The sequence below is a fragment of the Melopsittacus undulatus genome, chromosome 5 (assembly GCF_012275295.1).
Source record: "Melopsittacus undulatus isolate bMelUnd1 chromosome 5, bMelUnd1.mat.Z, whole genome shotgun sequence".
NCBI lineage: Eukaryota > Metazoa > Chordata > Aves > Psittaciformes > Psittaculidae > Melopsittacus > Melopsittacus undulatus.
This window is the reverse complement of record NC_047531.1, coordinates 2,518,658-2,535,317: the sequence shown is the minus strand read 5'-3', so window position 1 is coordinate 2,535,317 and position 16,660 is coordinate 2,518,658. Positions and strand designations below refer to the sequence as shown.

The 16,660-nt window shown below is 43.5% G+C and overlaps 1 protein-coding gene across 3 annotated transcripts in view; it reads left to right on the top strand.

Moving 5' to 3' along the window:
- The window catches only part of USP6NL (USP6 N-terminal like), a 117,910-nt gene that overhangs the window by 24,856 nt on the left and 76,394 nt on the right, over positions 1 to 16,660 (top strand). The window contains exon 1 of one of the 3 annotated variants that reach the window (XM_034063388.1): positions 7,722 to 7,755. The exons of the other annotated variants lie outside the window; for them this stretch is intronic. Coding sequence (XP_033919279.1) covers positions 7,743 to 7,755 — 13 coding nt within the window. The 5' untranslated portion in view covers positions 7,722 to 7,742. Of the gene's footprint in view, positions 1 to 7,721; positions 7,756 to 16,660 lie in introns of those variants that run through there. 3 annotated transcript variants of the gene reach the window in all.

The following is a 16,660-nucleotide window of genomic DNA, read 5'->3' as shown; positions in this document are numbered from 1 at the left end:
CCTGTATCTGTCTCAACCCAATGTGTATCTTATGTGATTCTTCCTTCAATCTATGTTCATGTGATTTCATTATACACAGAGCTTTCTTCAATCTTTTCTTTCAAATACAATCACCTCTCCTACCCTGTGGTGTCTTCTGATTGATAAAAACATTATTCAATGGTATTTTAAGTTGAAAGAACCCAAAGAAAAACTTCAGCTTCCTTGGACTGTATCTAGACAGGGGTAGAAAATAAGTCTTCTCATTCAAGTGTACCTAGAGAGGCTGATGTGGAAAGTTACTCTGTTTAAAAGATAGGTGAGATTATGATAGTGTGACATCTTGCTTGAAGACAGACTGTTGACTATAGCAGTTCAACCCTACAACCAGTGTTACTACAGCTCATGTGAATATGAGTGAAAGTTAGGTAACCATGAGCATTTTGTTGTTGAAGGAATACCACCATAATCCAGATCAGGTGTTTTAACTGAGAAATGCTGGGTAGGAGTAAAGGTTTTCTAGATATGTCTACATGTCTTGCATTACTCTGGTTTTTAGAGGTTAAGTGGGCAGTGGAGAAGATAAGGCCAAAATGTGGATGAACTCTGACAGCAGGGAGTTAAATATATTTTCTTGTGTGTCATTAACACAAGGATTCTGCCCCGGCAGCCAAGATCAGTGTATTCTGCAGCTCATCAGTACATATACATGGCTTCAATTCATTATTCACCAGTGTGACCAAATTTAAGTGTATTTCAACAGGGTCTATGGTACCATTATTTCTGTATTAGGTAGGCCTGTTGGATGTGGTTTCACAGATTATTAATGGAGCAGAAGTGACTCATCTCAAAGATTCACTTCTGCCTGCCTCTGCCACTCACTTTGTCTCCTCATCCTGATTCAAATCCCTATACAGCTTCACAATCACTGTACAGCCATACAGTGATTTGAATGGGAAGCTGATCCCAATTAAACTATGCTTTTTTCTTTCTTGTTGAGCTACTTTTGATCAGTTTAACTAATACATTTGATGTAGGTTCACAAAGCTCAGATGAGCAACCAGCAGTGGGATGTGAGTATATACATGGAAGCCTTCGCCCATGATACTAACCCATGCTGGTGTAAAATGGGGGCTTGCTACTGCGAGAATATGAAGACTTCTATCTGATGATGATATAAACACAAGCAAGTGATGATACAGTTGGATCATTGGACAACTGGATACACAGTGACTCACTCATCTAGAGGATTTTTTACTAAAACACTTATTTCTGTGGCTGGCATTCACTGTCTCTCACTTTAAATAATAATAACTTTCATGGGATACATGTACATTATGGCTTTTCTATTGCATTTCTTATCCTGACAATCCATTGCCCTTTTAGTTTGTTGTTTTTTTTTAAATAAAAAATGCTTTAAGCATTTCATTCTTCTCACTTATGTAATGCCAGATGCAGTGATTAAGAAAGGTCACAGTGCTGCTCAGCCATATGTAGCTGTTAATGACTCACTTCAGTGTCTGTTTATGTGGTCTTTGTTAAATGATAATGCTACCTACCTAATAATCAAAGTACTTAGGTGGTGTACCTTGGGAATTGATCTATGGCTTAGCAGAATGAATACAGAAGGCTTGAATTTGATTTACCTATAGAAGAGCTACAGAAAAATGAAGTACTACTTGTTCTTTCTGTGTGCGGTAATGTTGGTCAGCTGAAATGAGCTGATTTACAAGAAGGAAGACACAGCAAAGACAACTGATCTCCAGCTTCATACCATGATTTGTTATTCCAGTATGTGTTATGGGGTATTTTTTGGGGGTGGGACCCTAAACCCATGAACTGTCAATTGTAATATTCTTAATAATCCTGAAATACAACTTTAGGCTTCTTATTTGTAGGTATGAGAAATATGGTAACTTAATATAAAATATTCCCATAAAGAAGTAGGTTTGAAAAAGAATGAGGAGTAAGGAACAGTGCAGTAATTAACTGTTGCAGTTAATCTCAGTCCATCCAAGGATGGTCAAATGTAAAGCAATAGTGAGCTGCAAAGCCTGGACTGGTTTCACTGATATTGCAAGAGTCTAAACAAGCCTCTCTTCATCTAGGGTTAAAAATCTCCAGTAGAAGTATAGCTCTGTATAATTTTTATTGACACAAAATAGTAAAAAAATGGAAGCAAGCAATATGCAAGCTAAAAAGACTAATGATATATGGCTGCAATTTGCTATTTATCCTCTTATAGTAATAGGATGTAGAATCATAGAATAGAATCATAGAATGGTTTGGATTGCAAAGGACCCTAAGATCATCTCATTCCAACCCCCTGCCATGGGCAGGGGCACCTCACACTAGGCCATGTCACTGAAGGCTCTGTCCAGCCTGGCCTTGAACACTGCCAAGGGTGGAGGAGCTTTCTGGGTAACCTGTTCCAGTGCCTCAGTACCCTCACAGTAAAGAACTTTCCCTGGTTTAGTTTAAACCCATTACCCCTTGTTCTATAGCTGCAGTCCCTGTAGAATCAACCCATATCTTTTGGTTCTCAGTCCTGTGGGCAGTGGGATGCCCCATGTGGCCTTCAGAGCTTTGTACAACTGAAATTCATTGATTTGCTCCTAGCTACCAGCTAAGGAGAAACAAGAGAGCCAAAGCCTTGTATTAAACCTGTTTTTAAGACTTGTGGTGTTTAGGATCAGTTTAATCTTTACCTGTTGCAGTATGCAGATGTGTGCTGCTCAATCCATCTGGACTTAGTTTGTATATCCCTTGGGACTGTTGCTGGCCTGGAGCTGCAGGACTTGCATGGGCTCACCCTTGTGGGTTTACTGCAGCATGGGGAACCTGCCAGCTCGATGGAAAGACCAACTGAAACCAAGGTGACTTTATTGGCTTTCTGGAAAGCAAGAACACAGCTGTGTGTGGGGAGTCAGGGATTCATTCAAGTGTTTGCTTAAGTTTCAGAAGGTTAATGGGTTACACAGTTTTGAGCTGGTAAAGGAATGGATGTGGGTATCTGGTTTCAGTGATACTGCAGCCCAGACAAGGATTCTGTTCTGCCCAAGGCATTTGTCCAGTATGTTTGGAATAGATGCAAGACCTTGAGCCTGGATCTGAAAATGACAAAAGGCTCCCATGTCTTGTACCTTTCCTTATGTAGCTGCTCTCCCGCTTTTATTGTGATGTGAGTAAATGCCCAGACATTTCAGTTTTGGATTTGGAGATGTGCAAACAGGCTGGGAAGCTCTGCCTGAAGGATCCGGAAGAGCAAGCCTCATTCTCTGTCTTGCATTTCCATAGTTCAGGTGAACGTATTTTTCTGACTTTGATTTTGGTAGGATCATGGCAGCTGTGCATGTGCTGTGTGCAGGGATGTACAACTTCTTTCTTTTTTTGCCTTCCTTTATCTTTTTTTTTTTCCCTAAAAATTGTTTGGTTTCCAGTATTTTATCCTCATGCTTATGAAATTTGGACTCTAATGGTAAATATGAATGCTAGCACCCATGTTTATTGGTTGTGAAGTTTGCACAGGATTTATTTGTCACATTTACAGCTTAAGAAGGTGACAGTTTCACTTGTTAAATTGCAGTGGATAGGAACAAGCAACAGTGCAGAGATAGGTAATAAATTTGCCCCTTTTTAGTAACTTAAAATGTGGTAAATATTTTAAAGTGACAGAAGCTCAGCTGAACATGTTCTACAACAGAGAACCGTAGCAGTTGGATGGATGAATGGTGGTTTGGTGTACGTTGACAATTCACACATTTCCTGGACATCTTTCCTGGGCATCTGTCCATAGTATTTTATGTCCTGGTGAGCATCTAGATCTTTTGGTATAGCTGCAAAGCATCCACACTTCTCAAATCAGATAACATAGCCATTTCTTTTCTTAGCTGATCATGTCTAACAGCAAATAAAAATCTTGGTTTCCCAGTGGAATAGGTTCCCCTGTTCTGTCCTTGCTGCAAGCCCAAGCATTGTAGGATCACAGAATGGATTGGGTTGGAAAGGACCTTGAGATCATCCAGTTCCAACCCCCTGCCATTGACAGGGGCACCTCACCCTAGACCATGTCACCCAGGGCTCTGTCCAACCTGGCCTTGAACACTGCCAGGGATGGAGCATTCACAACCTCCCTGGGCAACCCATTCCAGTGCCTCAGCACCCTCAGAGTAAAGAATTCCTTCCTTATCTAGCTTAAACTTCCCCTGGTTAAGTAAACCCACTTCCCCTTCTCCTATCGCTACATCTTCTAAAAGGAATTATCTGTCAGCATTTGTATTAAACTCTTCATGAAGATGTTGATTTGAGCTGACTTTCCAGATCAAACAGAAAACTTAATTAATGCCAGTTAATTAAATTCTTGGTGGAAATGAGAAAATAAGTACACAGATGCCCAAGATTGTTGCTGTCTCTGCTAATAAAGCAGCTAACGAAGCATTTCCTAGCTGTACCTGGAGGGGGCAGGTCCTTGGTGGGAATGATTTCCTCAAGGAACTAACCCTGCTAGCATCTGCATCATGTCCCGGGTGATGTCGGTTTGTTTTTCCTGCTGTTACTGTCTGCAGCATGATTACCTGCCAACATAAATAGCCATGAAGATACTGGATTGCACTCACTCCTTTCCAGAAGGAGACACCTGAATCAGATTTTACGGTCACTTAACTCTTCACTGCAGGCCATGGTGATGATGAGTGTGATATAAATCTTGGAACCTGCCAGCTATTAGGGCTCTGTGTGCACACATGGGCTCTGCTGTAAAACATATCCGGGCTCACTGAGTGCAGTTCTTGTGAGCAGCTTCTGTCCATATGGAGAAGCTCATTGATATTCAGCTTGTACACTTCTAATGCCCTTGTTTGGCAGATACCACTGCAGAACCGCTGCTGGATTGCAGGTGTTTTCCTGCTGCCACTTGGAAGTAGCTCGAGTGCATACTTAATGTGGAATTTGCAATCTGAGCAGTAAATCTACAAGAGTTATTTGAAGAGTCATACAGGATTTAATTGTGCCTTAAGTCTTGGGGTGTTCTGAAGACCTTGGGGGGGCTGTAGCTTTGAAGCCAGGTACAATCTCGATGCAGGAGGTTGAAACCACTTGTCCTTGGGGAGTGAAAGCTGTGTGGAGTGCTTGATACTTCTCTCTCCTTTCCCTGGTGTGGGTTTTTGGGGGTGCGTTGTGGGGTTTTTAGTGCGGTTTTTACTCCATGTGACAGTATAATGCAGATATTAATGAAATCTAGCTGGAATGGTAGGAAATCCCTTGATTTCCTTTTGTTTTAATACTTCATTTAAAAATAGGTTTATATTTTGGAATATAAAAGTTAAGTGTTTTTCTTTCTCAGCATTCAGGAATAGAGGTATAAGTGATGTCTGTGCATTCCTCTATCTGCATCAGTGCAGGCAGTGGTTATGTCTGAATGTGAAGTGTTCAAAATACAATCTTTCTGTCTTCTCCAAAATGAAGTGGCAGAGGCCTGTAAGGTATGGGTTCATTCCACTGCACAAAGCTTTCTTCATTTATTGACTCTCATATATATTTTCCTTGGAAATTGAAGGGGAAAAGGTTTTTTCCCCCATAGTTTTAGATGAGAGACATTTTTCTTTTGAGATTTACATGAAGAACCAGGCAAGATTAATATGTAAGCATTGGGGGGAGGAGGGAGAACGTGAGTGTGAACAGGCAAGTTTCCCCATGTCTGCATCTACAGTACGTGCTAGGGCACTATTTCCATGCTGCTTTATCTCCCTTTTGTCACTGATTTCCAGAGGTGAAGGCTAAGTTTCAGGCTTGTTTTTAGAAATGCATTCTTCAGAATTGTGTTTTTAATGATTCTGGTTCACTGATTCTGTCACTGTTAGAAGTGTATCTTTTGTTGTTAAACCTATGTTTTGAGTGGGAAATAGCAGTATTCTGGAGGAAACGCTTATAGTACAGTTCTTGGGTCTCCGCAGGAATGTGAGAAGTTGCCTTAATCTGAGACTTCCTCTTTCTGACAGAAAAGGAAATATTGTTTGTACTAACGAAGGGCCTTTGGTAAGATGAATACGCTGTGATCTTTCATAGAGAAATATTTTTATTAGTGGAACATCTCTTCATCATTTTCAAGTGTTGGGTCATTTTGAGATGCTTCCAGGGCTCCCCGGTGTGTGCTATACTGCTGATGTCAGGCATTGCACTTTGCTGGGTGATGGATAAATGGCTGCACCGTTGCTCTGTGTCCTCATTTTTTCTCCTGAAAAGAAAAGAAACCTGACTAATCCTTTCCTTTTTCTGATGACAGCTGTACATTAAAAAGACTTTAATACGGGTTGAAAAACCTCTCCTCTGTGCTGCAGCTGCACTGAGTCCTGGAGCCACCGTGTCTTATCACTCAGCGTGCTGTGTGGAGCGTGGGTTACACATAGCAAAGATACATAGATCAATAAAAATGTTTCTGTCAATTCTATGCTCTGAATTAGTACCCTTGTTAGGTTCTAAACTACATGGCATGAATGCTAGTTGAGAGCTTGCTGAATCTATAGCTGCAAAGCAAAAAAGCTACACACACTCCAGGTCCCATTGCTATTTATTTTATAGACGTTGGAATGACCTTCTAAACCACGCAGTGGTAATTGTCTGGTTTACATAATGTAGAAAGCTTCACAGAAGAGTATTTGTAATGATGGAACATGCATTAAAAATCATTGTCTGGTAACTAATAAGGATGTAAAGCCTTTCTATAAATAGTGCACATGGGCTCTGAAGGGAAAAATAAGCAAATATGCTCAGACAAATCAAAGGATGACTGGTTGTGTATTTAACAGCAGCTTCCAGACTGTGTCTGTGTTAGCAAGTAGCATGACACTGTAGTGACAGATCCAGAGTGGAAAACTGAGGGTCCAACATCCCTCTATGTTTCAATAAGTTGTTTTTCCAGGCTAGATCAAACCTCAGCCTTATTCTTTGGGCAGGACATAACTTAGGAGTGCTCTCGCAGATAGCTGAACATGGAAAGAATCCAGTTTTGCATACTTCCTTGTTGCTTCCCAGCACAAACTGAAGAACAGTAAATAGAGATGATCTGGAGATTTGCTCTTCCAATCTAAACTACAGTGCTATTTATAGAATTGCATGGAACATCAGTAGTCTTTTACCCCAGATTTATGATCTTGACACAGGACAGAATATCTTCATGAGCTTTTTTAGGAGTAAGTGGAAGTTCTAGTGCGATTGGTATTTCAGGGGCAGAAGGAGGATCAAGAGATTATGCATTCATGTACTGAAGACAGGCATGACTTGTGTTTGTGCTTTGTCTCTCAAGATTAAGTGCCAGTTTCATGGGAGAGTTACCCAGATATCCACCTGCAACCTGTGGAGGACCATGCTGTATCAGATATCCACCTGCAGCCTGGGGCGGACCCCATGCTGGAGCAGGAGGATGTGCTCTGAAGGAAGCTGCAGCTTGTGGATATCTGCTCCTGGAGAGGAGCCCACACAGGAACAGGTTTTCTGGCAGGAACAACAGCTCATGGGAAGGACCGGCACTGGAACACTTTGTGATGGGCTGTATCCTGTGGGAGGGACCCCATGCTGGAGCAGGGGAAAAGGGGGAGGAGGAAGGAGCAGCAAAGTGTTACAGACAGACCAAAACCCGTATTCTCCATTCCCCTGTGCTGCTTGGGGTGGGGAGGAAATGGAAGAATTGGGCCTGAAGGAGTGAAGCTGAGCCTGGGAAGGAGGCATTGTTTCTCAGTTAACTTCCCTGAGCCAAGTCTGGTTTGCTCATGAAGGTTACTGGTAAGTGATTTCCCTGTCTAGCTCAGCCCATCTCATCTTCCATTCTCCCCCTGTCCTGTTGAGTAGAGAGTGAGAGCAGCTTGGGAGGTGTCTGGCAGCCAGCCACCACAACCCACTACAGCTACACCACAGGTGCTGGCACACTTACATATTGCATGTGTGGTGTTGTGTGAGTTCTTTCCAGTCCAAGGTCCCTTAAACTGCAGGTGATGGAAGCACAAGCCAGGTGATCAGTTCTGGTTTTCTTGTGGATGAAAGTCCAACTCCCATGATCCTGTTTACTGCACAGTCCTGAGCAGCAGCTTGCAGCAAAGCAGTGTCTTGTTAAGCAGGTGCTGTAACTCCAGGGTGGGATGTCTGAATGATGTCCTCCTACAGTTCTCTTTCTGCTCTCTTAATGTACTGCTGGATTTATCTATCTGTGTCTGAAAACCCCTTCTTAACACTTCCAACTACCAATTTGTACTAACTAGTTTTGAAACAGTGTTTATTGGTATGGCAGCAGTTTTCTCTTAAGCAATTTTAGCTGGTGTTAGAACTACTGAAGCCATTGCTGCTATTAGGAAAACTCACCAAATTATCCCTCTTGCACAGTAGTCACAGAAATGGCATGATATGGCAAGCTTGTAGGAAATAGAATTGTATTAGCATTAATGGGAATACACTTCAGTGTGAGGTGTTCTTTGGGGGGGATGTGCAGATGGGGAAGGAGGGCACAACATTTGTTTGCCATATCTTAAAACATTCCTGCTTCTGTGGAATTGTTGCTTAATAGTGATTTGGTTTGGGCTTTGTTTGACTGAGTGCCTTTCTCGGCAATTTCTGATTCCTTTTTAATTTAAAGCAACTTTTCTGCAGTATTGTGTATGAGCTTCCCCTTGCCAGCTTATTTTTGCCTGCCTTTTATCTGTCACACAGCTTTCATCAGCTAAGTTCATAGATTCCTTATTAGTGGGAAAGCAGTTGTTTCCAATTAAAAATGGAAAAAAAAGTTATAAATCAGCTTCAGGTTTGAGGATAACTTAATAAAAAGATGTTACAAAATTGTAACATGAAAACTCTTCCAGTTCTCGTATTATTTTGAATGTTGTTTTTTTTCTTCCACAATTAAAACAACTGCAGCTGAGTTTGTTTCCAAACCATTCTTCTTCATTCCAAGATAAATCTGAAATTTCTCCAATTAAAACTTGGTCTACATCCTTTAGTCCCATGTGAAAGGCTGTGTTTGGTATTCCATTTATATGAATATATGAGCCTGAGCTTAAAACACTGATGGCTAATGATGAATACATCGTATGGGAACTCCTGGTATTGGAGTAGTAGTGATGTACCAGTTTCACTAAGAAACAGCTGCTTCTGAGGTCCAGGAATCCAAAGTTCTCCTTGCCTGCCCTGAAGCGGTGATGCAGATTGTACCTGGCAGTCAGACCAGCACAGCAGCTTATAAATGTGGGAGCTCCCTATTTGTATAGTATCTGTGCTAATTAAATTGAGCTGCCTAAAAGGTGGAACCAATTCAGAGTCACCTTATTTGTATCCCTTTCATGCTGGTAAGTGTTTTTCCACAGGTCTCAGTTGTGTGGGCTTTGGCGAATAGCTGTGTTTGTCTCCCTGTATATGGTGGTGTGTTTTTGTCATTCAGAAAGTTACTTACAGTTCAGTGGACACCTTTACACTAGTTTCTGGCACAGCCCCGTGTGCCCTATTTCTTCTCCATCCTTCTCAGCCTGTGCAGTTTTTGCCCCTGTACTCACAGAAAGGAAATTTCCATGGGTTTTTCTTTTGGTTTTAGATTCATTTAGTTTTGTGTTCATTTCAGCACTGTGTGTGTGTGCAGAGGAGAACAAAATGCTGCTGATCTAACGTACCGGTGGGAAGGATGAAAATAGAGGCAAGGCAGTGGGGAAGTTGATACTCAAATCTGACGGGTTAGTTGTAGAACAATGTAGTAAAAACTTGGAGCAGCTCAATAACTTTTTCATGTATTTCATTTCCTTTTTGGGTTATTATTTGTAGTTTTGCATGTTAAAATACTTACGATGGAAGGTATCTTGTAAAATCCATTTCTGTTGACTGTAAGTCCCTTACCCCTTACTGATGAAGATGCTTTAACTTGTCAGCTAATTATATTCTGGCAGTTTTGTACATCATCCTATAAAATGCCATTCCCCAAAGAACACATCACCTTTCCCTCCCTCCCTGTGGGTTTCTATATCCTCTTTTCATACTGTTTGCACGTGTCCTTTTCATTAGGTATGACTTCATGTCAGTTGTCATTCTTCTGTTTTTCTAGTCTTGGAAAGGGTTATATTGCCAGAAAGCATTAAAGATCCTTGGTCTGACAGTGTGTTGTGTGTCAAGGTACAAGCTGCAGTGGGCAGGCTGCATTTCCATTGGCCCCGAAACTCTGGCGTTTGTAGCTCTGTGTGCTGCAGCCTTCGACTGTATCCCCAGCATCTGAATAGACATGGAGCACTCAGAACCATAGTAGCCTTTCATTACATTTCCATCAAATCGTTTTTAGTAAAACCTGATTAATTGGGGTACAAATCCATGTGTTTATCCTGTGCTTTCCCTTAAACTCCTTGAAGATCTATCCCTTTATCTGAAGAAAAATGTGGCTTAGTTTGTGTTGGAGCCTGTGATTCAGTGAAACACCATGGCAGCTCAGTAGCCCCTGATGAATAGTGGCTGTTTGTGACAGTGTTTTAATCGGGGAGAGAACGTCCCCCAGGACATGCATCTGACTCATTTGTCAGAGAAACCTGTCAACACCACATCTGAGATGGCTTGAATGCCACCCTGGGATTACCTCAGGTACAAAGTACCCTCTAATGCTTTTGGTTTTCCACATTTTCATAGCACATGCTATAACATTAATGTGAACTGTTGGTCCCTACTGTCAGCTTTTAGGTTTCATGTTCTCTTCCAAAACAGCAGGTGTTGGCAAATGAAGGGTATGTGTGAGTGATTTTATAGTACTCAGTAGTTACACCCCTTGTGTTTTAACGTGCCAAAGAAGAAAGTGAGATAAGGAAGGAGAACTTTGAGGCTAAGTGCAGCTTTAAGGTAGGCTGAATTGTTTGTAAATTCCTTTGAGAACTTGCTTGCATGACAAAAAGTTTGCTGTTAAATTAACTCATTTCAGAAAATATTCTGAAACAGCAGAAGCATCTGGTAATTTTCACTCACATTCAGACTTATGTGGTGTCAGAGAACAGCTGTATTTCTGCTAAAGAGGAAAGAGGTGATGAAACACTGTTGGATTATCGTCAAGTTTGAAGCCACTGGAGTGATAACTCTTAATCCTTCCAAAATGCTGTAACTAAAGCAACAACCTTTTCATTTCCCATCGTATTGCCAGACCTTTTGGGAATACTTTTGCAGAGGCAATGCCTTGGTTTACTGCATTAGAGTTCCCTGTTTCAAGCTGATCCTTTGGCTTTGCTTATAGTAACATCAGAACTGTAAACTGGGATTTTAATGTATACTGAAGAAATGTCTTCAGTAGTAAGATGAGTTTATCACTGTGGCTACAGTCAAAGAGAGATGATTTAAAGGTGATGTATGTGTACTAAGTGCTTTGTTCAGTAAGTTTTCTATCTGCTGGTTGTAGTTCGAGCTCAAGGCTATCTCCCTGTGAAAGGTTGAGTTCTGATGTCTGTTGATGTCTGGGTAACCAGTCAGCCCTGTTGCTCCAGATCTGTCCAGGCTGCACAAAGGAGAACTTGAACCCTCCCAAAGTGCTGAATATCCTTACTGCTTGTGTACACACACAGAGCAGACAGTGGATGTATCTGTGTTTAAATCTCAGCTTGTGCTTCCCCGAGTACAGATGTGCTGTTCCCCTGCTCGCTGCTGGAGAGGACAGCTTGTGCCTGTGCTTTGGGAGGGTTCTGCAGTTCCTCTGCGTTCACTGGGTTATGGGAGCTTGTTTTCCCAGATGCAGCTCCATGGGCTCAACCAAGTCTTCACTCCTACTCTGGATGTGGATTCTGTAAAGGGTTTTCAGAGACTGGAAAGGGATCTGTTTGGAGTGAAGCAGGTGGTTGAGCAGGACTGCCATCCATAAAAGGCTGTGTTTGTGTATTATTCTAGATCTGATCCTTGTAACTTGAAATAGGTGTTGCAGAAGTATTGCATCAGTGTTCAGGGTAGATGAAGTAGAGTTTCTTCTGTGTACAGAGTTCAAAACCACTTTTTAGCCATTTCAGGGCATGCTCTCATGAGATATGAGAGCCTATGACAAATGGTCAGGTTTTTTTGGGTTGTGGATTTAGCTTTTTGGGGAGATTTTTTTAACACTGTAGTGTGGGAAAAGGCTGGGTCTTCATTGGTAGGTTTAGTGCATCATTGACGTCAGCATTAACAAATAAATGGGTTTTTGCTTGATGCCTGTGCACAGGGCCTGGACTAGAATTAGCTTTGTGTTTGTCTTGTAATAAAACCTTCCAAAGGCCACTGCAATGGGTACTTGTACCTCTTTATAGCTTATCAGTACTGAAATAAACTTCTGATTTTGAGAGAGATAGGATTGAAAACTTGATGGTAGTTCTCTATCAGTGGCATTAAGGCACCTTGCTGTAATCCTACCCTAAATTAGTAAAAAGTAAGTGCTAATGATACCTGTTGATGCATTGATTACTAAAGTACTTGGCTTTGTGCAACAGTAGAATAAAGTAATAATTGTCTTATTTGTAAAACACTTTCAGAGTATCCAAAGAATGAACCCCATAGTACATCTTGCATACACCTCCTTCAAGTAAGGGATCACAAACCTCTGGAGAATTCTGTTCTGGTTAACCTGTGTTACCCTTCAAAAGCAAAGATTCAAACAATGCCTTTTATTTTTGCTTTGTGGTCCTGTGTAACTGCAGCTTGGTCCTTGCCTCTCGGTGATAATGGGATCTCAGCGTGGCCTGTGCTGATTGTTCTCAGCGTGAAATGATTTCCTTTTGTGTCCAGCCAGGTTCTCCCCAAAATAACTTGTGCTCATCATCCCTGTGACTCCTTGTAAAAAGGAGTCTCCGTGTTCTTTGTAGCCACCCTTTCAATACTGGATCATGGTGATAAGGGCTCTCCTGAGCCATCTCTTCTCCAGGCTGAACAAACCCAGCTCTTACCCCACGTGGCTTCCCTTGGATCATCTTTGTGGCCCTTCTCTGGACACTCTTCAGCTCATCCACAGCTTTTTTGTAGAGCAGGGACCAAAACTGAGCACAGTATTGCAGGTGTGGCCTGACAAGTGCTGAGCAGCGTGGGCCAATGACATCTTGATCTCTGTTGGTGATGCCCTTGTTGATGCAGCCCAGCATCCTTTATGTTAAGCAATGTTTTCACTGGTGCAAATGGATTTGTACTGGTATTGCATGAATGTACCCCAAGTTCCATTTGGTGGGTGTGCACTGGGCTTTATTGCAGCCTCTGCTGTGTGTTCCCTCAGTTTGAGGCTGGGACTTGAATGGCACAGGGCAGCAAGGCCCTAATTCCTGTTTCGCATGGGAAATGCTGTGGCTGTTTACTTTGTTCTGTTTACCAGTCCTCAGGCAGTGAAACTGAAAACAACAGAACCTCCTTGTCTGTCACTGACTTCCTTTCCTTGGAGCAAGGATGAAGAAACTGATAGCAGCATTTTCTTCCCTCGACAAACTTGTTTACCTTTCATTTGACTGTCTCTTGTTCCTCCAGCCCTTCCTATAACCACTTCATAAATACAAAATCCCATCAATATTGTGCTTATATTAAGATAATTTCAAACATTTAAGGGGGATTTCAGTCTTTTTTTCTCTTCCTCTCCTAAATTTAATTTTAGTTTTTAATAGTGACTGACAGATACTTTAAGTAGGTGATTACCGAGATCTTCCAAAGCAATCCTGCTTTGTGCTGTGGAGGCATGACTGATGCTATAAGCAGGCAGGTACCTAAACCTCCCTTGATTTCTTTTTGCAGACTTACTCAAACTTATCATAGAGTCACCAAGAGTGGGTTTAGTGTCACAGGAGCTTCTTGGTGCCATTCAGACTTCTCATAGGATTTGCTTGGAGGATCCTATTTGTATTTAGGTTATTACTGCAGTTAAAGTGTTTTATCTGCTCAAAGATGAATAGTGCAGGGACAGAGACACTGAAGAAAGCTGTTCAGCAAGGATGGGGAGAGCTGCAGCATGTAACTCAGTATCTTTTTTGTGGAAACACATGTTAGGCTTTAATTATAATCTTAATATAAGGACCTTGCAGCTCCTCTGTAGCTAGTACTGTGTGATTCCTGATGGTTCCTTCATTTATCACTGTGGTAGGTGGAGGGACACCTCAGATATGCACTGGATCACAACAGCTTGTCCAAGAGCCTATAATAACTTGTATATCTTGTGCTGGAATAAAGCAAGAAGTGCTTTTTTATCCTGACAGAACTGCAGTACTTAAGATTTTATCTTCCTGTTGTGTATCGGGATGAAACTGAGCTTAAAATATCCACATAACTGCTGAGGTCTCTGTCGTGGTTTAAACCAAGTCCCCCAACTCCCGGAGAGTTAGGAAGGAGAATCCAAAGAATGTAGCCCCCACGGATTGAGATAAGAACGGTTTAATAGCTAAGGCATAACACAAAACCCCTACTGCCATTTACTACTACAAATAATAATGATACAGCAAACAGCAGGTGAAGAGAATACAACACCCCACCAGCCACCGACCCATAACTCACTCCACCCTGCCCGGCCGAGCACCATGTGCTCCCTCCTCCATTTTTCTCCCGAGCTCTACCCCTCCAGCCTTCTCTTTCCCAGTATGCATCCTGGGCATCACGTGCTATGGTATGGAATACCTCTTTGGCTAGCCTGGGTCAGGTGTCCTGTCTCTCCTTCCTCCCAGACTCCCCCTGGCTGGAAAAAACCTTGAACAAAAACACCCTCAAAACATGCTCAAACCATGACATTATCCACCCCTTATTCCATACCATTCACGTCATGCCCAGATCCCACATTTTCAATACACCATCACTCTTAAGTCCACCCCTCGATCATGAGACATCTCTAAGTTGCATCTCTGGACTGATAGCCTGAAGTATCTGGGCCCACCAAAATCATTCACCGTCCCCTTCAGCAGTTCTACAGCTTGCTGCTGGGGACTCCATACAGCTGCCTTCCACCTCCAATGCTTCCAAAGCACTGGAGGGGTCCAGTGGATCAGATACCCGGCTATACTGTCCCACATGCCCTGCCACTCATGACTGTCCAGCCTTGGGAACAGTCTACTGGTGCTCCTATGTACTTGTCTAAACTTAGACAAGACCCAGACCTGACTCTGCTTAACTTTTGGGATCAGACAAAATGGCCGTGGGTAGAACACACTCTGTGTGTGTGCCACCATGCCGATCACCATTACAATCAGCAGGCAGGTCCCAAGGGCACCCAAAAGCCATTCAAAACCATCAGAACTCTCAGATGCTGCTGCTGCACTTGTCACTGGGGCTGATGTAGCTGCCGTGCTTGCCAGTTCTCCCACTATCAGCTTCTCTTCTCCCGAGTCTGGATCCTCCTCCTCTGCCTTGCTGGGAAGTGCCACGTGGTCTCCTGCATCCTGCTGGGGCTCGGCGGGTGACTCCCGGGGAATATTCTCGGCCGCTGCGGGGTTCGGAACGGCGGCAGGACTCGGTTCCTCCTCTGCCTTGCTGGGAAGTGCTGCGTAGTCTCCTGCATCCTGCTGGGCTCGGCGGGCGACTTCCGGGGGACACTCTCGGCCGTCGGAGGGTCGGGAACGGCCGCAGGACTCACCCTCCCGGCTGCCTGATCCCCCTGCTCAGCTACCGCCCTGCTCCGCTCCTCCCCCGCCTGCTCCCGCTGCTCTGCCACAGCCGTTTGGCTCCCCGTGCCGCTCTCCCTGGCAGCCTCAGCTGCCGGCAGCTCCCGGGGCCGCTCCTTCCTGGCTTCACGCAGCTCCACACAGACGACGACGAGGATAAGGACAAGGACGGCGAAGAGCAGCAGGACGGCCTGGTACAAGTCCAAGTCCACGGCCACGTCCATCCCCCCCTGCTGCCGGAGCCCCACCGTATTACAAGCCTCCGACACAAACACAAACACATCCAATCCATACACCAAGTACCCGGTAAAATCCCGAAACAGCGAGATCCAGAGAAAAACCTCTAAGAGCCAATAAATCAGCATTGTGACAAGAGACCATAAATCCGCTCAGATCTGTTCTTATCTCAAACCCTCGGGCCCCACGTTGGGCGCCAAAAATGTCGTGGTTTAAACCAAGTCCCCCAACTCCCGGAGAGTTAGGAAGGAGAATCCAAAGAATGTAGCCCCCACGGATTGAGATAAGAACGGTTTAATAGCTAAGGCATAACACAAAACCCCTACTGCCATTTACTACTACAAATAATAATGATACAGCAAACAGCAAGTGAAGAGAATACAACACCCCACCAGCCACCGACCCATAACTCACTCCACCCTGCCCGGCCGAGCACCATGTGCTCCCTCCTCCATTTTTCTCCCGAGCTCTACCCCTCCAGCCTTCTCTTTCCCAGTATGCATCCTGGGCATCACGTGCTATGGTATGGAATACCTCTTTGGCTAGCCTGGGTCAGGTGTCCTGTCTCTCCTTCCTCCCAGACTCCCCCTGGCTGGAAAAAACCTTGAACAAAAACACCCTCAAAACATGCTCAAACCATGACAGTCTCCCTCCTGCATCAGAGGCTATGCCCAGACAGGCAGAGCATCTGGAGACTGAGGTTGAAGTGTGGACAGTGCCTGCAGGCTGGTTTTGTGGATGGACTCATCCCTACGTGCCTCATAATGTCCCTTCCAAGAGAAGGCAGGAGAATCAAAGACTGGTAGTGTATGTGCAGCTGGTGAGTAAAAGCTGGTGCTCTCAGCAGCTGCTCTTCCTTTGGGGTGCAG